Genomic DNA, 23,116 nt, shown 5'->3' on the forward strand with positions numbered 1-23,116 from the left:
ATATGCTAGTAGATATGCTAGTGTCAAATTGTTTATGAAACGAACCCTTAATTTTTGTTATTTATTTGGACTATTATATTTTGTTTTCTATTTTTTAAAAAAAATTTACTTAATTTTTTGTTATTTATTTAGACTATTATATTTTGTTTTCTATTTTTACTTAATTTTTTTGGTATCTATTTTGCCTATTTTATTTTGTTTTCTATTTCTACTTAATAATATATATAATTCAATTAAAATGATTATAGTGTCGCACACGAAGTTATATCTACTGGACTAGATGTTAACAAACAATATATAAAATAGCTCAAAAAAATTTTGAGGTGCTAACCCTGAACCCCCACAATGCCCCCCATTGCAAATCCTGGCTATGTCTCTGCGTTGAATCATGTTCTGACCAATTAGTTATTGCTAAACTGAGGAAGCAAATTGATCGATTCCAAGAGGAAGAAGCATCTTTTGCATTGTTATGTCGGGAAGCACCAAGGATGAAGTGTGGGTGGGGTGAGTCAGATTGAGCAAACAAAAATACCCGATTCTCATGGGTTTACCTCTGGATTTTATCAAAAACATTGGGCAATGTTGGAGATTCCATTTTCTATACTATCAAGCAATTCTTCCAGTCTGAGTTGCAATTGCATGAGATTAACCACACATATATTGTTCTACTTCCAAAGTCATTAAATGCACAACAAGTGACAGATTTTAAACCAATAAGCCTTTGTAATGTCATTTATAAGATTCTTGCCAAGATCTTGGCCAATCGTCTTACTTGTATTTTACCAGAGATTGTCAAACGTAATCAATCAACTTTCATTCATGGGAGATTACTTATAGATAATATATTGGTTGCATATGAGGTTTTGCATTCTATGCATACTAAGCAGAAAAACCAGACAGATTATATGGCTATTAAATTGAATATGAGCAAAACATACGACCGGGTTTAGTGGAGTATCTTAGAATGTGTTATGCTTTGAGTGGGTTTTAATTGGAGTTGGGTTAATTGGATTATGCGGTGTGTACAATCTGTGTCCTATTATGCTATTTTCAATGGCTCACTGACCGACATCAAAGTGTGTACTTACCGCAAGTGTAGGGTATCGTCAAGTAATAAACCAGTGAGTTCGGTATCGATCCACGAGGGAGCAATGCAAATTTGAAGGTGAATGATATGCAATTAACTAACTAACACTACTAAACGCAATGAATATCAAAATAAAGACAAGTAATAAAAATAGCCGAATGACTCGGTAGCATAAGCGATTTTTGTAATCAAAGCAAATGAAAATTAGATTTAAAACAATTAATAAAAAAAATCTAGTCTCTAATCCGTCCCAGTGGCTACTCGATTCTCATACTCAAGGTATCATTGCAAACACACACAACCATACACAATGTATTGTGTGATACTATCAATCATGCATATACAAAGAGAATTGGGATATAAGACTTCAATTCATACATGTAGGTCATGGGTCTCTTAATCTACGATGAACGCAAAGGGATAAGCACCTAATATTATGGATTAATGTTCCCCCTTGGGACTCGGCTTGACTAACACCCTAGTTTCACACTCAAAGATCAATTAACCATAACTCTCCCATGCACATTACTAAATTAACCCAAAACCCCATCATCAATACACATAATTAATAGCTATGCAATGGAAACTCAATTAATTAAGAAAATCATGCAATGGGTTTAACAATTCTCAATCAAACACATTAGATGCAATCCCTAGACTAGACAATCCAAGAATACAATCAAATATGTCATTCTCATGTATCTAATCACTCAACTATCACGAAATTAAAAGAGAAGGATCGAAGCTACGATCCTTTGAACATACCTTGAGTAATCGAAACCTTGCACCCACCGTTCGGGACTAGAAACTAGAAAGGGAACTTATCCACTCATTATAATGAGAATAAACATCAATTTTATAGAAGAAAACCAATGTTTACAATCAAGATCACAAGAACTAAGCAAAACCCTAGAGAGAGTAAGAGAGAGAAAAACTATGGAGACTAGATGTTGGAGAGAGAATGAATGAATGAATGAGACAGAAAACCCAAATCTTAGGGTTTTTCCCTCTTTTTACAAGTACAATTACCTATTTACCCTTGCGAAGCTTTCTCCCATTGGTTACATTTGAGAAATACACAAAAACCCAGCTCAATTAACCATTCTCGGAATGCAGAAATCGGGCAACTGTCCGGACGGTTGAAATCTGTGTGGACGATTAAACCTTCTGGTTCCAACTGTTCAGATAGATTATGGGGTGTTTGGACACTTTGTACAGATTTCCATTTTTTTGCTGTAGTTTCATGATTCTTTGACCTTTTTGCCCTTGGATTCAACTATCCGAACATCCAATGAAGATGTCCGGACAATTCTTCATCTCCATGCACTTTTCTTCAATTCCGAAAGTTTTCAACTTTGCCGGTTTAGTCATATTTTCTGCAAAACCAATGAGAAACAACCATAAGAGTAAAACTAACTTATTTAAAAACAAATACATTACTTTAATTACTAGAACCCCTAATTCGATGGTATTAGGACCTCAAAATAGAGGTCCGATCACTCACATGGTGAGATAATCTATCCTCAACGGGGCTTAAGACAAAGCAATCTGTTATCACTGTTGTTATTTGTTTTATGTATGGAGGCACTCAGCAATTCAATCATGGAGGCCGAGAGATGTGGTCAGCAATTCAAGTTGAAGGTGTTTTTATATATATGGTCCACGACGAATATAAAAATCTCTTTTTTGCATAAAGTTCTATTATTCTGAGTTTTTTTTTTAAAAACCATCCAAACATCCAAAGATAATTTAGAAAGCCTAAGTGGCAAATGAACCCTAACTGTAGGAGTCACCAAACGGCCTACGGACTCGGTCCCAGCCGAAGCTCGAAAAGATATCGGGTCAGTGCAGCCCCAAATTACTTATGGATAGGCCTGAGTCTTAGTTTTTGGGCCGGGTCCGACCCGAACACGACTTCATGGGCTAAATTCTGGCCAAATGAGCCCAAGCCTGAAGTCCAACACAATAGCCCGGCCCAAAGTCCGAACAACGGCCCAATACAATATCAAAATATATATATATATTGACTTGTGACCATGTTACGAAGGCAATAAGTGACAAGAAGTCAACAAGTGCACATGTTCACAGATCCATGAGCCCCAAACATGATTACAGCAAGGAGAATAACCCACAAAGTAACAAAAAAACATCAATGCTGTAGTGAAACACAGAGAGATTAAGGGACAAAAATGGGTCTTCAACTTGTTGAGACATACGTAGAATAAATAAGCCCGAATCCCGGTCTAGACCTGACCCGGGCTTGAAACTAGGTCAATAATTCCAACTTCTTTGGGCCCAGATTAGGCTTGTTTTCCATTTTTGTCCCAAGTCAAACTCAGTTTCAACCCGAAGCGTCAATCCAAACTCAGACCCTAAATTTTCAGGCCTGTCCGGCCAGACCCGATGCCAAGACCTAGTTAAGTGGTTATTGAGGGGCAAATTGATACTCATTTTTTTACAAGCTTAGCAACCTGTTACAATGACGTGGCAAAATAAAACGACGGGACGTCCATTGCATCGGGGACGTGAAGAAGACTCTGAAGAGAGTCGCTTACATTCCCTGGAAGATGTTCCTTCCTCTGTTCATATCATTTAATTTTTAAAGAGAGAACTAACAAACACCATATTCATATTCGACCTCCTCTCAACTTCTCGAATTTCTGATTCGACCATCAAATTCACGGCACTCCCTGCAAGCAGGCGCCCTCCTTTTCTCTTCAGGTACTTCTCCGTACTCGGAAAAAATCTATACTTGTTGATGCGTATGCGTAATGCATCTACGGAGTGCGCGCACTAACTATGATGCTTGTGCAGGGAGAACAAGGCTCTGCTTTGCAGATCTGATCTCAATTCTGTTAGTTCAAGTCTGATTCCTTTCATGTGCTGAGATTCCTCCTTTTCAACTAAAGATGGGTATTCTGTTTACTCGAATGTTCTCTTCGCTCTTTGGCAATAAAGAGGCTCGGATCCTTGTCCTCGGCCTCGACAATGCCGGCAAAACCACTATTCTTTGTAAGTGTTTTCTTTAATTTTTTTTTTCTCCGATAGCATTTTCTTTTCTGATTGATTTTTGGTGACTCTTGATGGGTTTGGATTTCACGCAGATCGGCTGCAGATGGGTGAAGTTGTCTCCACAATTCCAAGTGGGTTATCTTTCTTCTTTAAGTAATTCAATTTTGGTATTTGTCTTGTTGCTCACGAAGTTGAGGAAGAAAGTGGAACTGCTAGATATTTTGTGATCACCAATTATGTTGAGAGGAACAAAACTATGTGTGTCAGGACAAAATACATCTTTGTTATTTGCATGATCGTATAATTTAATTCGAGAGTGGCTCAGTGATGTTTTGAAATGAATCGATTTTGTGGTTTAATGTGTTATAATGTTGACAAAAGCTGCTTGATTAATTTCCTCGCTTAAATCTTTTGTTGCAGCAATTGGATTCAATGTAGAAACAGTGCAGTACAACAATATTAAGTTCCAAGTCTGGGATCTAGGTATGTGAATGTTCCACCTTCCTGTGTGCATTAAATATCACAACTCTTTTTTAACCCTTATTGCATTTTGCCAAACTTTTAATTCGTTCCCATTAATTGCTTGAAATTTGGAATCTTTTTGAAGTTGGGTAAAACTGCTCTTGCTGTTATCAAACAATAAATATAAATGGTCTTTGCTAGTAAGAGAAAAGTGAAAGTAGCTTCGATTTGATTGGAATCTGGGCGGATTAGGAACTTTGATGGTGAGTATGGGGGGTTTGTGTGTTTGGTTATTGATATTTTGAATTGATGGGCTTTTCTAATGTATCAGTGGCATCAGCAATTGAACATATTTTCTGAACTGCTGTTAGTAAGAGTGTTATGATTAAATAAACTGTGTTGTAAGCATTCCAAATACATTGGTTGAAAGCATTCTATTAAGTTCTCTTATCATTAGAATAGATCAGTAGTTCCTACGTTCTGCCTTCCTTGACTCAAGTATCTGCCTTCCTTGACTCAACTAGTAACGGTATATGATACCTCTTTCTATGCTTGTTCTTGACATCTTGCTCAAGCACATGCTCTTTCCTATCAAAATTTCCCTTTTTGTTGTTATCTTTATAACTTTATTGTGTTATTAATATATGTAGAACGGTTATTTTACTGTCTTCTCTCTCAAAATTTAATTAATTATCCTTCACGATGTTTTACGTCTTCATTTTTTGCATTGCTTCAAATAGACAAATACTATTTGTTTAAAACTGAATTCTGAATAGAACAATGTTTGGGCATGTACGATGTGGAGGCAGTAGTGTGGTTGTTCTTAGAGTTGAGAAAATTAAGTAGGTGATATTATAAAGAGGAGAAAGAGTCGAGGTGAAAAAGACTTGGATGGAAGTAATCAGGAATCACATCAACTCTTAATGATTAGTCGAGAGTGTAGCTTTTGATAAAAATGAAGGTAAAGGAGAATTCATGTTAGATTCGCACTAGTTTCTCAAATGAATTCATGTAGCTACTTCGAATGTTGTTTGGTCTAATGTCTTTGATGGTATTGTTTGATGGGATAAAGGTTGAAGGGTTTCTTGAGGAAAAAAATTTCGAGGTGCTCATTTTCATGTTTAGATAAAGTAGAGGGGCTTATGGTGTGTTTATTGCACGGCTTAAAATTGAATTCTAGCATCCCCTTCCATAATTTTATGCAAGAAATAATCAAATTTAAAATTCATACTTTCTGGACAGACTTTTATTTGGGACCCTTCACCCAATAATTTTCATTAACACAAATGATAAGATAGTCTTGGATGAAAAACGCAAAGATGGAAAATCCTTTTAAGGGGCATCTAGCCTCTTTGGCATTGATACTTATTACACTTACAAATTTCTCGATTATGAGGTTGATCTATCGGGTTTTTCTCTGATGATAATTTTGTTTTCTGTTGACACAGGTGGACAGACAAGTATCAGGTATGCTTTATACATAATATTTTTTCCTACAGTATTTCTTCATATTAAATTTTGCAAGTTTCTAATAGCATGGGTCTTGTGGGACCTCTGATATCCATGATACTGTCATTTCAAGATCTCTTGAAAATATGAGAACTCAATATTGTTTTGATATTAATGAATTTCTCTAAGGCCTTTACGAAAACTTACTGGCAACTTATTTGTTTGTGCCTCAGGCCATACTGGAGATGTTATTTTCCCAATACTCAAGCCATAATTTATGTTGTTGACTCAAGTGACACAGATAGGCTGGTCATTGCTAAAGAAGAGTTTCATGCAATTTTGGAGGTAGACTATAGTTTATGCTATCAACATTGCCATTCATTGCCAACAGCTATGACTTCGCTGATGTGATCTCCTTTCACTTTGCGTTTACAATAAGGAAAAGTAATATAAAGATGCAGATATGCTTGAGGATATACAGATTAGCTGAGACAAATTGTTTGACTTAGAATTTTTTATTTATGGAGTGAAAGAGGGAAAATGTGAGATTCATGGAAGTTATGGAATTTTTAAGGTGGAAAAGGAAAGGAAGAGGAGATAGCTGTGTGGATATTTGTGAATGCCAGAGAAAAAAGAAAAAGAAAAATTTAATGTTATGAAAAAAATAAATTACTCTGTAATTGCATTTTTTTTCCAAGCACACATGTTCCAAGAATGTTTATGCATATCAATTGAAAATACTGTTGATGCTTAATGTTTGTGTCAGAATTTAATATTGTAATGCCATTTTCTAAGTTATGAAGCAAGATTTTTGCTATAGGCAGTTCCCTTTCTAAGATTGTTGTGCATTTTGTATCATTTTTTAGTAGAAAACAGATTCTCTCTTCAGTTTTTAAATTTGGTATTTTCGAAATTTATTGTTCTGGGGTCTTGAACGTTGTTGCTCTAATAGAAAATTTTTCCTCACGACTATTTCCTATGTAACTGTACTTTTTGTTTTCTATGTAACTGTACTTTGAATTTGTTGTATGCAGTGCTATTATTTCCTTATTTATTTGTTTGCTGGTATTGACTATGATTGGAGGTTCTTATGACTCCAACCTTATGCTTTTGAATCTAGATATTTGATATGATGATTTACACTGTTAAGCATTTTGACAGGAGGAAGAGTTAAAAGGTTCTGTTGTTCTAATTTTTGCAAACAAGCAAGTGAGTGCCATTGAGCTCTCGTTTATGCTCTAATATTTGTTCCACTAGGTAGAAATTTGGAGAAAATTTTCACCTCAATCATTTTCGATTCTTGTCAGTTCAATCCACTTGCAAAATGTTTCTAATGGAATAATTTGTTGAATAAAAAAGTTATTAAATACATTTTAAAAATTCTCAAAATATCCATCATGTTGTTTTCATTTAAATCCCTATATATATCATGAACTTCTAACTATTCTCAACCAATTTATTTTGACTCATTTAAAGAAACTTATCAAAACAATAGGTTTTGAAACCCATTTAAGTGTACAATATAGACCTTAGAATAAAAAAATTAAAGTGGTTAAAATGATTTTTGCAATTGGATTGTACTGACAAGTACGAAGAAGGATTGCGCTAGCTGAAAATTTTGTCCAAAATTTGTTGTTTGGTTGTCTCTAAAACTTTTTCTCATTTTTTTGTCCATACAGGATCTTCCTGGTGCACTCGATGATGCTGCGGTAACTGAGGCCTTGGAGTTGCACAAGATTAAAAATCGCCAATGGGCTATCTTTAAAACTTCGGCCATAAAAGGAGAAGGCCTCTTTGAGGGCTTGGATTGGTAAGCAGTACTAATATTGTGAGTGGTAATTCCCATTCAAGAACGAAATGAAACCGGTAAAGAGTTTGACATTAATAATGAATTTACTTGATTATTACCTTAGAATTTTCCACTGGCACTAACAGTCTAATACATTATGCACACGAAACTAGAACTACTTACTTTAAGATGCTATTCTCATTTTCATCAAGATGACTTTCAAGGTAGTATATTAACCTCTTGATTATTATCCCTTCAGATTGTTAGTTATTTTTCATTAGTCGGTGTTTCTCGTTCCTCTTCGAAGATTAAGGCTCTCAAATTAATGGTTTGTGATCTGGTAGTCGAAGATTAAAAAAAAAGGCATCAAGTGATGTGCCCTTTTTTCATTCTACTCAATTTTTAATAGAGCATAACATTTGGATTTAATGTTGCTCTGCCAAATATTATTGAAAAGCCTCAGTCCAACTCTGTCTCTAAAATTTGTGTCATGGTTGAGATGCCAGTTTTATATTCTTCTCGATTTCAACTCTAAGTAATCCTTGCTGTAAGCTCAAAAATCTCCCTCTGTTCCTGGTAAATTTTACAACCCACTTATTAGTTTCCTACATTTTAAGAAGTCCTTTCTCTTCTGCATATTTTTTTAGTTACCAATCATACTTTACTCACCAATTGGAGTGGAAAACTCTGCAGTTGTGAGATTTAAATTTTTTAATGACAGACTGACAGTACAACGTATATGAGAAAAACTAAACTCTGTGGTGAATTATTTTTTAGCCGGACTACAATAGCTGCTTGCCTTCATTCGTGTCCTTAACATATATTAATGTAGCTGATTGGAATCTTCCTCCTCAAGAACCCGGCCCCCTCATCACTTCCCTTGCTACTCTTATCATATGTCTTCTCCAAATCGATAAAAACTAAATGGTCATTTTCCTAGTCGGGACATCACATTGTCAATCATTCTGGCATAAAACCAAATTAGTTCTCCGAAATGAACTTACTTTAAAGAAGTTCTTCAAGTTTGCATTTTTTTTAATATCTGTAACTGCATGTAGTAAAGGTTATAACTTCTTAATGTAGGTTGAGCAACACACTCAAGTCTGGGGGTGGCTAAGTTTCCTGGAGATTCATCAGGTGAGCTGATGTGTTCAGGCTAAATGACAGAAGAGAAAGGTTTACTTGGCATGGCCGGTGATAATGACTTATAATGATTTTCTTCATGGGTGCGATTGTCATCTGATGCTCATTGATTTTCTGTGAGACAACTGCATGTACAATTTTCTTCAAAGGATCTTACCAGTTTCTCCTTGCAGTCTTTGCATCTTTCTTTTTATTTTTGTCCTGGTGTTTTCCTTTATTCTAAAATGCTTTATTGCTGCTTAGCGTCCCTGTGCTCTTTTCTAGTCAGATGCAAGTATGTTTTAGGACTATATAAAGCTGGGATCACCATTCTAGATGATGAAAAACCATACTGTAGTTTTGTTCTGCTGTCTACTGTGATAAAGTTTCTTGAACTGTTCTCAATTTTATTGTGCTTCAAGGAAACGGCCTCTCCTTTACTTTTAACAGTTATTAAGGTGAATCTGTGACTTTAATCCATTATCTACGTGTCAATATATTTGCAAATAAAAAAGTAACTGGTTTGTGTATGGAGTATGCACCATTATTATTTATTAGCAATCTTCAAGTTCTAGCCTGCCTTAATGAATTTTTTTTATTTTAATTAAGTATAATTCTCTTTTTTCCAGACTTTTATCTATCTAAAGCCAAGTTCTCAAATCATTTATTAATTGATGAGAGCAAACGTGATTCATTCATTCTCATATAGCGTGATGGGGTTAATTATGCTTGTGATGGTCCAACCAATGATGTAGAAAGATTGAATTTTCTAATTTTTTCTATCTTTTTATAACATGGGGTTATGTAAACTTTTTGTCATTGAAAGATATTTAAAATTTCATTTTGGTCACCGAAAATCAAATGTTCTAAGTTGGTCATTTAAAAAAAAATTTACTACATTTTAACCACTCAGGCAGATTATGGGGATTCTGGATAGTCAAACGTTCGATGTGGCACATTGATAATTTTGCTTATGTGGCTTGACGGCGTCATTTTTATTGTAAACTTGATGACATGGCTTTTCGATACCCAATTTAACCCCAAGAGCCATCTCTTCTTCCCCAATTGTATCTCTGCCACCTCCTCCACCATGGCTTCTCTTGTGATTCTTTATCTACTCTTGAGTGTGCAGAATGGGAGATCTGAAAATGAGTGTGGAGATCTAGAGCTTCATTGGAGATCTGGAGCTTCGGGCTACCCTGTTGATAGAAGAGAAGATTTTCCACTAGTGCGGAAGAGAAGAAACTCACTCAAATCTTTTTCTACATACGCAATTTTCTGATCTTTATGTTGAACAGCTAGCATCCTAGGATTTGATTGATATTAAAGTCGATTGAGGACTTTTGTAAAGTAAATAGGCATTAAGAGCAACTCTAGCAGTTGCTCTTAACAGATTCTCTAAAATACAGTAAAATGAGTCATTTTATAGTTTTACAGAATCACAATTCAACAGCACTTCACATCAGCTCCTTTAAACTGCCCTCTATAACTTAAAATATTCATTACAGTCTCTCTACGAAGCAGGGACGCTAATATTCTAGCAAATGAAACTTGTGTCTAATGAAACAATTGGATATATATCCACAACAATATATGATCCTTGCCAAACTCTAATTGATCCTTGCCATTAATGTCTAGCAAAAGAAATTCTATCTGATCCTTGCCAAACTCTAACTACATTTTAACTACGTATCAAATTTCAGGAACAATTGCTAAACATCTTCAAAGCCGAGACAATTCCAAGGTTGAGGAGGAAATTGAAACCAAAAATTGGACCCCCGAAACACCATAGAACCCAAAAAATGAACTCCATAAAACAATTTCAATGTCCAGAAAAAGAACACCCTTTAGAAAAAGTATCACAAACCAACCTAATTGAAACCATCACAAACCATCACATATCACAGAGATTTTAGGGCAAAAGAAAAATACCTTATTGAAGCCAAAATCGAAATCAATTTGGGCGCAAACCAACTGCTGGCATTGGAAGAGAACCACTCAGAGAGATCAAACGAGAATTTTCAAGAGGAAGAGGAGGAAAGGGGAGAAGGAAATGATAGAAGAAAATAGGAGAGTGGAAGGATAGAGTAATATAGAAACTACTGTGAGGGTTTTTTTAAACATTTTTTGGACTTCATCCTTTAAAATAAGGACAATGCTAGACACCCCCAAAAGTCCCCCAAATCTATGTGGCATTAAAATAACCATTGATTAAAAATACACATGTAGAACCCACTCCACATTAAATGGGTCTTTTGGGGGTCACTTTTTAAGGGTCTCAAGCATTATCCTTAAAATAGAGTGGAGGACTTGTTTACAAGAGCCACTGTGGGTGCTCTTAAGCCAATGAAAGAACATAGGCGGAGGACATGGCGCCGTGGTGGTGGTAATGGAGATTTATTTTTTTGACGTTTTCATATTTGTTTGATTTTGTTTAAAATATATGTATTTCAGAGTAATTTTTTTTCAAGGTGGATCCGTGGATGATATAAAAATTATATTACTAATTAATTTTTTTTCAAGTTACTACAAGTGTAAGGTTTTGATTTCGCCATCTATAATTTTGTAGAAAATTTATTCCACTTTAATCCACATCAACATTAAGATAATCGTAGTTAACGGTCAACACGCCATCTAAGAGGGTTGGCTGTCCAGATTTTCAAAAATCTGCTTGAGTGGTCAAAGTATAGCAAACGAAATTTTTGGATGACTAACTTGTACCGTTTGATCTTTGCGTGACCAAAATAAAATTTTAGGTACCTTTTAGTGACCAAAAGTTTACTTAACCCTTATAACATGGTTAAATCATAATTGAAAGCCAAAATGAGGGAATTGGTTCTTTTGACAAATTTATGTATGATCATAACAATGATCACCACTATTTGAACTCTCATTGTATGCTGGGGAGGAATCACGAATTGATAATGGGATGGATTGACATTAGAACAATAGGAATTTGATCCGTCAAAAAATTTTAGCGGGCCGCCCCCGAAAAGGTTTATAAATAGAAGTGTTTAATTAGTTAATTATAGATCAAAAGCTAGCTTGGAACTAAAACGTTGAGACCTATCAATGGGTAATAGTTTAGTTGGTAAGAGTTGCTTCTCCTCAAGAGGATTGTGGATTTAAGACTCATGAAATACAAAATTTACTCATATTTTGTCTATATGGATTGAGATAACTTTACTCAAAAAGAATCTAGCATGAATAAAAAGTGTGAATATATTCATTACAAAAAATTTGAAATTGTATATGTAACCTTTGGTAAAAGAATACCGTTAATCTTCTGAACAGTACACATGAATCTCAAAGAACTTAAATAGCAAAATCAAATCCAATAGTTCAAAGAATGCACAACTCAAATTCATTGAAATTGATTCAATCACCAAAGAGTAATCTTTTCCATTTGTGCGTTGTTTTGCATTACATCAATAGGACAATTACCAAAGAATTAAAGAATACAGTGTAAATAATTACACAAAAACACAGTATCAATGCAACATTATGAACTAGAAGCTGCTGTTGCACTCCTTGGGTAGGCCTCCAGGAAATCTCTTAGTATCACCACAGTAGTTATATATCATGTAGTTCTTCTGCACCCACTTCAGCTTCTCCTGGTGTGCAGAATCCAACTCCTGTAAGAGCCAAGCATTACTACTGTTTTTAGTTGAAGGGCAAGAAGATGCACCGTTGGACCAAACACAAGCATTGGCATTGAAGTTCCTGTAGGAGGCAGTGAAGGGAGCTTGAGACCAATCTGTCTTCACAAGTCCTCCTCTTGTGGCCCAGTCATCAGCATTCCATAAACTAGAGTATATTCTCATTGCTTGATTCTTTGGGTACGCAACACCCATGGACTCCATGTTCTTGAATTCCCTAATTGGAGTGTCATCTACAGAGAATCTGAAACAGAGGAACCAAAATTTAAACACAAATCCAGCACAATCAGAAATACAATTCAACTTCAGCTTTTTGTCAAACAGTTGGTGTTCTATATTCCTAGAACCAGATTTCATATGCATTTGATTCTCCCAAATGCAACCCAAGATTAACATTACAAGAGCAATAACAGCATAATCTCAAATTCCATTGGATCGGGTACTTACATAATGCGTTGTGGATTCCAAAGAATGGAATATGTGTGGAAATCTGCAGTTGGGTCGAACCATAAATAGAATTGTTGTTCTCTGTTTCCCTTTCCTTGACTGAAAACATTTGTGTGAAGAATATAAGGATCACCACTCAAATTCCCAAGAAATTCAAAGTCAATCTCATCCCATGTTGACCCTTTTGAAGATAACTGCAAATCAATTAACAAATTGTTAGTTCACAAGTTCACTGAGCTATAAAATTGATTCGAAAATTAAAATATAAACCACTTACATAGTAAGCAGTGACAGTGCCAGCAGAGTTGCCAGGGACAAGCTTGAGTTGCATATCAATTTTCCCAAATAGAAACTCATTCTTGGATTGGAAACCTGAACCAGAGGCTTTGTCAAGGGAGAGAGTGAGGACAATTACCAAAGAATTAAAGAATAAAGTGTAAATAATTACACAAAAACACTATCAATGCAACATTATGAACTAGAAGCCGCTGTTGCACTCTTTGGGTAGGCCTCCAGGAAATCTCTTAGTATCACCACAGTAGTTATATATCATGTAGTTCTTCTGCACCCACTTCAGCTTCTCTTGGTTTGCAGAATCCAACTCCTGTAAGAGCCAAGCATTACTACTGTTTTTAGTTGAAGTGCAAGAAGATGCACCGTTGGACCAAACACAAGCATTGGCATTGAAGTTCCTGTAAGAGGCAGTGAAGGGCGCTTGAGACCAATCTGTCTTAACAAGTCCTCCTCTTGTGGCCCAGTCATCAGCATTCCATAAACTAGAGTATATTCTCATTGCTTGATTCTTTGGGTACGCAACACCCATGGACTCCATGTTCTTGAATTCCCTAATTGGAGTGTCATCTACAGAGAATCTGAAACAGAGGAACCAAAATTTAACACAAATCCAGCACAATCAGAAATACAATTCAACTTCGGCTTTTTATCAAACAGTTGGTGTTCTATATTCCTAGAAACAGATTTCATATGCATTTGATTATCCCAAATGCAACCCAAGATTAACATTACAAGAGCAATAACAGCATAATCTCCAAGTCCATTGGATGGGGTACTTACATAATGCGTTGTGGATTCCAAAGAATGGAATATGTGTGGAAATCTGCAGTTGGGTCGAACCACAAATAGAATTGTTCTTCTCTGTTTCCCTTTCCTTGACTGAAAACATTTGTGTGAAGAATATAAGGATCACCACTCAAATTCCCCAGAAATTCAAAGTCAATCTCATCCCATGTTGATCCTTTTGAAGATAACTGCAAATCAATTAATAAATTGTTAGTTCACAAGTTCCCTGAGCTATAGAAATGATTAGAAAATTAAAACATAACCCACTTACATAGTAAGCAGTGGCAGTGCCAGCAGAGTTGCCAGGGACAAGCTTGAGTTGCATATCAATTTTCCCAAATAGAAACTCATTCTTGGATTGGAAACCTGAACCAGAGGCTTTGTCAAGAGAGAGAGTGAGGAGATCACCATTGTTTAGTATCTTACCACGACCATCTCCCCATGTGATGTCAAAATCTTGATAAAAGTTACCAGCTGAGGTAGCTGCCACAAAAGAAGCAATCCAAAATGAAAAGAATATCAGTGAAGCCATGATTTTTGTTTGAGATGTGAATGATGAATTTGAAGAGGTGGGTTTGGTTTGAAGTTTTTTTGGGTGCTGGAGTTGGTATTTATAGGGGATCAATGCAGAGTGAAGACGTGTGGGGAAGGGAATAGGAAGGTCCAGTCCGCTCATCTGTAGCCAGTTGTTTGGCTTCACAAAGGTGCACAACCAAACCGACATTGCTCTCTGTTTATCAAAACACGCGCTTTCCATTTTAAATAAGAGAGATCTTGAAGTGGGTGTGGTGTAGTCTCTGTCCACATTAAAATATTTTTTTAGAAGACTAGTTCCTCCTCTGCTTCCTAAACCGTTAACGTTGGATATTATGTTATTATTGAAATTTATTTGATTTCTCTACCAACTAATTCACGGATTTGGCATAGGAATCCAGTCTTATGTAGAGAGTGTGTATATATATATAGCCCTTCTCTCCTATTGACGCAACCGGAAGTTGAAAACTCAGAGAGTTTTGGAAAATTCTTATTGAAGCCAAAGTAATAACTGTCTCAACAAAACCCTCCTAACGATATATACTTGGAAACAAATAAGAAAATCGAAAAGAAACTAAAACACCTCCGTAGAAAAGGTAAACGTCGTTTTCTGGCCTTGATTAGGACTCTTCAACCGGGTCTTCAACCAAATGCATTCCAATTACTCTAGCTGAATTTCAATTCAGTCCTTAAAAAGATATTATGGGCCTCATAACTCCATGCGAATCAAAAGTTACAGCCACTTTTAGATTGACCGTTAAACCACTAAACTGAACTTCGTTTCTTGACATTTCGACTCTCCAAACAGTCCAGAAACTCATTCGCAACGACGTCCACGTCATTCCCGTCCACTTCAGAAGAATCCGACTCCAAAGGACCTTGAGAACCCGGATACAGAGGCTCCTCCGGATGGTAAAGAGATAAATCAACAACATTGAAAGTGGAAGAGATATTCATGTTTGAAGATCAACCACATAAGCATTATCACCAATCTTCTTCAAAATCTTGTAGGGACCGATCTTCCGCTGCTGCAGCTTTCCATGTTTACTAGCCGGAAACCGCTCTTTGCTCAAGAAAACCATAACATCGTCGCCTACATTGAAGGACAGAAACTTACGTCATTTGTCAGCTTGGGATTTGTACTTTTTCCCACCTTCAGTAAGCCTATGATGAACCTCAACAATAATATCAATATTGTCCTCCGCAAGCTTCTTCGCAGCAACATTGGCACCAGGAAGTTGAACCAAATTGAGGGTATGATTAGGAACCTTCCTGTATACAATAGAAAAAGGCGACTGTCCTATAATTCGATGCTTGTCATTCTTGTAAGCAAATTCTGCTTGAGCCAAAGCAAAATCCCAATGTGTAGGACGTGAACCACAAATACTCCACACAATGTCCCCTAATGTCCTGTTCACTATCTCCGTTTGACCATCAATCTGTGAATGAGCTTGGTACTCTTCCTTAAAGGACAATTGTATAGTTGCCACAAATGTCGCCAGAAGTGACTCAGAAATTTGGTATCTCTATCGAAAACAATTGACTTCAGCACTCCATACAAACGCACGACTTCTTTGAAGAACAACTTCGCGATATGAGAAGCATCGGACGTCTTACGACATGGAATAAAGTGTGCCATCTTGGAAAACCTGTCAACAACGACAAAAAACAGAATCGACACCACGTTGAGTGCGTGGTAAGCGAAGAATAATATCCATGGACAAGTCCTCCCATATGGAATCTAGAATCGGCAATGGTGTGTATAATCCGATATTTTGCATCTTCCCTTTTGCCGTTTGACAAACATAACACCATTGTACAAACTTTTCAACATCCCGTTTCTGTCGTGGCAAAAAATAACGATCCTGCACTGTCGACAATGTCTTATCAACACCCAAGTAACCTACAAAGCTCCCTCCATGCAAATCACAAATTAATTTCTCTCGCAACGAACCAACCGGAATACATAACTGATTGCCTTTCATAAGAAACCCGTCATGCAAATAAAAATCTGCAATTGTATGTTGTTGCCGGCACTTCCCCCAAATGTCAAAAAAATCAGGATCACTCAGAAATTGTTCTTTGACGCAATCAAATCCAATAATTTCCATACGTAATGCTGCCAATAACGAGACACACCTACTGGGAACATCTGCCACCGTATTAGTACTATCGGACTGATGCGTCAACTTATAAGGAAATTTTTCTATATAAGCCGACCACGTTGCATGCATTCGGTCCGTGAGTTGTTTCTGACTCTTCAAAAACTTCAATGCCTCATGATCGGTATACAACACGAACTCTAGGCCAATCAAATATTGCTCCCAAAACTTTAAAGCCCGCACCACAGAATATAATTCCTTGTTGTATGTTGACCACTTTAGCCTAGATTCGTTGAATTTCTCACTGAAGAATGTAATAGGCCTCTTTTCCTGTGACAACACCGCTCCAATTCCCACACCTGATGCATCGCACTCCACCATAAATAACTTGTCAAAATCTGGAAGTGCCTGAACAAGAGCACTACCTAGTTTTTCCTTTAATAGCTCAAAACTGTGCTTAATTCGTTAATTATAGATCAAAAGCTAGCTTGGAACTAAAACATTGAGACCTATCAATGGGTAGTAGCTTAGTTGGTAAGAATTGCTTCTCCTCAAGAGGATTGTGAATTTAAGACTCTTGAAATACAAAATTTACTCATATTTTGTCTATATGGATTGAGATAACTTCTCAAAACGAATCTAGCATGAATAAAAAGTGTGAATAAATTCATTACAAAAAAATTTGAAATCGTATATGTAACCTTTGGTAAAAGAATACCGTTAATCTTCTGAACAGTACACATGAATCTCAAAGAACTTATATAGCAAAATCAAATCCAATAGTTCAAAGAATGCACAATTCAAATTCATTGAAATTGATTCAATCACCAAAGAATAATCTTCTCCATTTGTGTGTTGTTTTGCATTACATCAATAGGACAATTACCAAAGAATTAAAGAATAAAGTGTAAATAATTACACAAAAACACTATCAATGCAACATTATGAACTAGAAGCCGCTGTTGCACTCTTTGGGTAGGCCTCCAGGAAATCTCTTAGTATCACCACAGTAGTTATATATCATGTAGTTCTTCTGCACCCACTTCAGCTTCTCTTGGTTTGCAGAATCCAACTCCTGTAAGAGCCAAGCATTACTACTGTTTTTAGTTGAAGTGCAAGAAGATGCACCGTTGGACCAAACACAAGCATTGGCATTGAAGTTCCTGTAAGAGGCAGTGAAGGGCGCTTGAGACCAATCTGTCTTAACAAGTCCTCCTCTTGTGGCCCAGTCATCAGCATTCCATAAACTAGAGTATATTCTCATTGCTTGATTCTTTGGGTACGCAACACCCATGGACTCCATGTTCTTGAATTCCCTAATTGGAGTGTCATCTACAGAGAATCTGAAACAGAGGAACCAAAATTTAACACAAATCCAGCACAATCAGAAATACAATTCAACTTCGGCTTTTTATCAAACAGTTGGTGTTCTATATTCCTAGAAACAGATTTCATATGCATTTGATTATCCCAAATGCAACCCAAGATTAACATTACAAGAGCAATAACAGCATAATCTCCAAGTCCATTGGATGGGGTACTTACATAATGCGTTGTGGATTCCAAAGAATGGAATATGTGTGGAAATCTGCAGTTGGGTCGAACCACAAATAGAATTGTTGTTCTCTGTTTCCCTTTCCTTGACTGAAAACATTTGTGTGAAGAATATAAGGATCACCACTCAAATTCCCCAGAAATTCAAAGTCAATCTCATCCCATGTTGATCCTTTTGAAGATAACTGCAAATCAATTAATAAATTGTTAGTTCACAAGTTCCCTGAGCTATAGAAATGATTAGAAAATTAAAACATAACCCACTTACATAGTAAGCAGTGACAGTGCCAGCAGAATTGCCAGGGACAAGCTTGAGTTGCATATCAATTTTCCCAAATAGAAACTCATTCTTGGATTGGAAACCTGAACCAGAGGCTTTGTCAAGGGAGAGAGTGAGGAGATCACCATTGTTGAGTATCTTACCACGACCATCTCCCCATGTGATGTCAAAATCTTGATAAAAGTTACCAGCTGAGGCAGCAGCCACAAAAGAAGCAATCAATAATGAAAAGAAAATCAGTGAAGCCATGATTTTTGTTTGAGATGTGAAATGATGAATTTGAAGAGGTGGGTTTGGTTTGAAGTTTTTTTGGGTGCTGGAGTTGGTATTTATAGGGGATCAATGCAGAGTGAAGACGTGTGGGGAAGGGAATAGGAAGGTCCAGTCCGCTCATCTGTAGCCAGTTGTTTGGCTTCACAAAGGTGCACAACCAAACCGACATTGCTCTCTGTTTATCAAAACACGCGCTTTCCATTTTAAATAAGAGAGATCTTGAAGTGGGTGTGGTGTAGTCTCTGTCCACATTAAAATATTTTTTTAGAAGACTAGTTCCTCCTCTGCTTCCTAAACCGTTAACGTTGGATATTATGTTATTATTGAAATTTATTTGATTTCTCTACCAACTAATTCACGGATTTGGCATAGTAATCCAGTCTTACGTAGAGAGTATGTATATATATAGCCCTTCTCTCCTATTCACGCAACCGGAAGTTGAAAACTCAAAGAGTTTTGGAAAATCAAAATTCTTATTGAAGCTAAAGTAGTAACTGTCCCAACAAAACCTCCTAACGACATATATATATATATATGAATAAGAAACCCTAATAAGTCTAGAAAACCGAATAATACTTGGAAACAAAATAAGGAAATCCAAAAGAAACTAAAACACCTCTGTAGAAAAGGTAAACGTCGTTTTCTGGCCTTGATTAGGACTCTTCAACCGGGTCTTCAACCATGTACCATCGCGATTGCTCTAGCTGAATTTCAATTCAGTCCTTAAAAAAATATTATGGGCCTCATAACTCCAAGCGAATCAAAAGTTACAGCCACTTTTAGATTTACCGTTAAACCACTTAACCGAACTTCGTTTCTTGACCTTTCGACTCTCCAAAAACTCATTCGCAACGATGTCCACGTCATTCCCCTCCACTTCAGAAGAATCCGGCTCCGAAGGACCTTGAGAACCCGGATACAGTGGCTCCTCCGGATGGTCAAGAGATAAATCAGCAACATTGAAAGTGGAAGAGACATTCATGTTTGCAGGAAGATCAACCACATAAGCATTATCACCAATCTTCTTCAAAATCATGTAGGGACCGATCTTCTGCTACCGCAGCTTTCCATGTTTACCAGTCGGAAACCGCTCCTTGCGCAAGAAAACCATAACATCGTCGCCTACATTGAAGGACCGAAACTTCCGTCGTTTGTCAGCTTGGGATTTGTACTTTTTCCCACCTTCAGTAAGCCTGTGATGAACCTCAACAATAATATCAATATTGTCCTTCGCAAGCTTCTTCGTAGCAACATTGGCACCAGGAAGTTGAACCAAATCGAGGGTATGATTAGGAACCTTCCTGTATACAATAGAAAAAGGTGATTCTCCTGTAATTCGATGCTTGGCATTGTTCTAAGCAAATTCTGCTTGAGCCAAAGCGAAATCTCAATGTGTAGGACATGAACCACAAATACTCCGCACAATGTCCCCTAATGTCCTGTTCACTACCTCCGTTTGACCATTAGTCTGTGGATGAGTCGTGGTACTCTTCCTTAAAGGACAATTGTATAGTTGTCACAAATGTCGCCAGAAGTGACTCAGAAATCTCTATCGAAAACAATTGACTTCAACACTCCATGCAAACGCACGGTTTCTTTGAAGAACAACTTCGCGATATGTGAAGCATCGAACGTCTTACGACATGGAATAAAGTGTGCCATCTTGGAAAACCTGTCAACAACGACAAAAACAGAATCGACACCACGTTGAGTGCATGGTAAGCCAAGAATAAAATCCATGGACAAATCCTCCCATGTGGAATATGGAATCGTCAATGGTGTGTATAATCCGGTATTTTGCGCCTTCCCTTTTGCCGTTTGACAAACATAACACCGTTGTACAAACTTTTCAACATCTCATTTCTGTCGTGGCCAAAAATAACGATCCTGCATTGCCGACAATGTCTTATCAACACCCAAGTGACCTGCCAAGCTCCCTCCATGCAAATCACGAATTAATTTCTCTCGCAACGATCCAACCGGAATACATAACTGATTGCCTTTCATAAGAAACCCGTCATGCAAATAAAAATCTGCAATTGTATGTTGTCACCGGCACTTCCCCCAAATGTCAAAAAATCAGGATCACTCAAAAATTGTTCTTTGACACAATCAAATCCATTAATTTCCGTACGTAATGCTGCCAATAACGAGACATGCCTACTGAGAGCATTTGCCACCGTATTAGTACTACCGGATTGATGCATCAACTTATAAGGAAAATTTTCTATATAAGCCGACCACCTTGCATGCATTCAGTCCATGAGTTGTTTCTGACTCTTCAAAAACTTCAATGCCTCATGATCGGCATACAACACGAACTCCTGGCCAATCAAATATTGCTCCCAAAACTTTAAAGCCCGCATCACAGAATATAATTCCTTGTTGTATGTTGACCACTTTAGCCTAGATTCGTTGAATTTCTCACTGAAGAATGCAATAGGCCTCTTTTCCTGTGACAACACCGCTCCAATTCCCACACATGATGCATCGCACTCCACCATAAATAACTTGTCAAAATCTAGAAGCGCCAGAACAAGAGCACTACCTAGTTTTTCCTTTAATAGCTCAAAACTGTGTTTAATTCGTTAATTATAGATCAAAAGCTAGCTTGGAACTAAAACGTTGAGACCTATCTATCAATGGGTTGTAGCTTAGTTGGTAAGAGTTGCTTCTCCTCAAGAGGATTGTGGATTTAAGACTCTTGAAATACAAAATTTACTCATATTTTGTCTATATGGATTGAGATAACTTTACTCAAAAAGAATCTAGCATGAATAAAAAGTGTGAATAAATTCATTACAAAAAAATTTTGAAATCGTATATGTAACCCTTTGGTAAAAGAATACCGTTAATCTTCTGAATAGTACATATGAATATCAAAGAACTTATATAGCAAAATCAAATCCAATAGTTCAAAGAATGCACACTCAAATTCATTGAAATTGATTCAATCACCAAAGAATAATCTTTTCCATTTGTGTATTGTTTTGCATTACATCAATAGGACAATTACCAAAGAATTAAAGAATAAAGTGTAAATAATTACACAAAAACACAATATCAATGCAACATTATGAACTACAAGCTGCTGTTGCACTCTTTGGGTAAGCCTCCAGAAAATCTCTTAGTATCGCTACAGTAATTATATATCATGTAGTTCTTCTGCACCCACTTCAGCTTCTCTTGGTTTGCAGAATCCAACTCCTGTAAGAGCCAAGCATTACTACTGTTTTTAGTTGAAGTGCAAGAAGATGCACCGTTGGACCAAACACAAGCACTGGCATTGAAGTTCCTGTAGGAGGCAGTGAAGGGAGCTTGAGACCAATCCGTCTTAACAAGTCCTCCTCTTGTGGCCCAGTCATCAGCATTCCATAAACTAGAGTATATTCTCATCGCTTGATTCTTTGGGTACGCAACACCCATGGACTCCATGTTCTTGAATTCCCTAATTGGAGTGTCATCTACAGAGAATCTGAAACAGAGGAACCAAAAACACAAATCCAGCACAATCAGAAATCAACTTCGGCTTTTTATCAAACAGTTGGTGTTCTATTTTCCTAAAACCATATTTCATATGCGTTTGATTCTCCCAAATGCAACCCAAGATTAACATTACAAGAGCAATAACAGCATAATCTCCAATTCCAGTGGATCGGGTACTTACATAATGCGTTGTGGATTCCAAAGAATGGAATATGTGTGGAAATCTGCAGTCGGGTCGAACCATAAATAGAATTGTTGTTCTCTGTTTCCCTTTCCTTGACTGAAAACATTTGTGTGAAGAATATAAGGATCACCACTCAAATTCCCCAGAAATTCAAAGTCAATCTCATCCCATGTTGACCCTTTTGAAGATAACTGCAAATCAATTAACAAATTGTTAGTTCACAAGTTCACTGAGCTATAAAATTGATTCGAAAATTAAAATATAAACCACTTACATAGTAAGCAGTGACAGTGCCAGCAGAGTTGCCTGGGACAAGCTTGAGTTGCATATCAATTTTCCCAAATAGAAACTCATTCTTGGACTGGAAACCTGAACCAGAGGCTTTGTCAAGGGAGAGAGTGAGGAGGTCACCATTGTTGAGTATCTTACCACGACCATCTCCCCATGTGATGTCAAAATCTTGATAAAAGTTACCAGCTGAGGCAGCAGCCACAAAAGAAACAATCAATAATGAAAAGAATATCAGTGAAGCCATGATTTTTGTTTGAGATGTGAATGATGAATTTGAAGCTGTGGGTTTGGTTTGAAGTTTTTTT

At 36.8% G+C, this 23,116-nt stretch overlaps 5 protein-coding genes across 6 annotated transcripts; 1 reads left to right on the forward strand and 4 right to left on the reverse strand.

The window, feature by feature from the left end:
- Positions 1-3,605: 3,605 nt before the first annotated feature.
- On the forward strand, positions 3,606-9,316 carry LOC119993175 (ADP-ribosylation factor 1-like). The gene is made up of 9 exons (XM_038840169.1): positions 3,606-3,808; positions 3,902-4,099; positions 4,192-4,230; positions 4,520-4,582; positions 6,010-6,028; positions 6,244-6,355; positions 7,172-7,219; positions 7,690-7,820; positions 8,883-9,316. The coding sequence occupies exons 2-9, from the start codon at positions 3,997-3,999 to the stop codon at positions 8,914-8,916; spliced, it is 549 nt and encodes a 182-aa protein (XP_038696097.1). The 5' UTR covers positions 3,606-3,808; positions 3,902-3,996; the 3' UTR covers positions 8,917-9,316.
- Positions 9,317-12,262: 2,946 nt separating this feature from the next.
- On the reverse strand, positions 12,263-14,884 carry LOC119993170 (probable xyloglucan endotransglucosylase/hydrolase protein 23). 2 transcript variants are annotated; one of them, XM_038840164.1, is made up of 4 exons: positions 14,508-14,884; positions 13,305-13,433; positions 13,028-13,221; positions 12,263-12,824 (listed from the first exon to the last, which is right to left on the reverse strand). In XM_038840164.1, the coding sequence occupies exons 1-4, from the start codon at positions 14,862-14,864 to the stop codon at positions 12,431-12,433; spliced, it is 1,074 nt and encodes a 357-aa protein (XP_038696092.1). In that variant the 5' UTR covers positions 14,865-14,884; the 3' UTR covers positions 12,263-12,430. The 2 variants fall into 2 exon arrangements, with proteins under 2 accessions (XP_038696092.1, XP_038696093.1); XM_038840165.1 differs by lacking the exons at positions 12,263-12,824; positions 13,028-13,221; positions 13,305-13,433 and adding exons at positions 13,455-13,899; positions 14,102-14,295 and having other exon boundaries at positions 14,379-14,884.
- A 2,607-nt stretch (positions 14,885-17,491) lies between these two features.
- Positions 17,492-18,883, reverse strand: LOC119993174 (probable xyloglucan endotransglucosylase/hydrolase protein 23). Its single transcript, XM_038840168.1, has 3 exons — positions 18,566-18,883; positions 18,289-18,482; positions 17,492-18,086 (listed from the first exon to the last, which is right to left on the reverse strand). Exons 1-3 carry the CDS (start codon positions 18,824-18,826, stop codon positions 17,693-17,695), a joined length of 849 nt encoding a protein of 282 aa, XP_038696096.1. The 5' UTR covers positions 18,827-18,883; the 3' UTR covers positions 17,492-17,692.
- Positions 18,884-20,707: 1,824 nt separating this feature from the next.
- LOC119992722 lies at positions 20,708-21,105 on the reverse strand. Its single transcript, XM_038839515.1, has 2 exons — positions 20,904-21,105; positions 20,708-20,850 (listed from the first exon to the last, which is right to left on the reverse strand). The coding sequence occupies exons 1-2, from the start codon at positions 21,103-21,105 to the stop codon at positions 20,708-20,710; spliced, it is 345 nt and encodes a 114-aa protein (XP_038695443.1).
- Positions 21,106-21,764: 659 nt separating this feature from the next.
- LOC119993171 (probable xyloglucan endotransglucosylase/hydrolase protein 23) lies at positions 21,765-23,115 on the reverse strand. The gene is made up of 3 exons (XM_038840166.1): positions 22,795-23,115; positions 22,518-22,711; positions 21,765-22,325 (listed from the first exon to the last, which is right to left on the reverse strand). The coding sequence occupies exons 1-3, from the start codon at positions 23,053-23,055 to the stop codon at positions 21,932-21,934; spliced, it is 849 nt and encodes a 282-aa protein (XP_038696094.1). The 5' UTR covers positions 23,056-23,115; the 3' UTR covers positions 21,765-21,931.
- Position 23,116: the final 1 nt, after the last annotated feature.

The sequence above is a fragment of the Tripterygium wilfordii genome, chromosome 23, assembly GCF_013401445.1.
Source record: "Tripterygium wilfordii isolate XIE 37 chromosome 23, ASM1340144v1, whole genome shotgun sequence".
NCBI lineage: Eukaryota > Viridiplantae > Streptophyta > Magnoliopsida > Celastrales > Celastraceae > Tripterygium > Tripterygium wilfordii.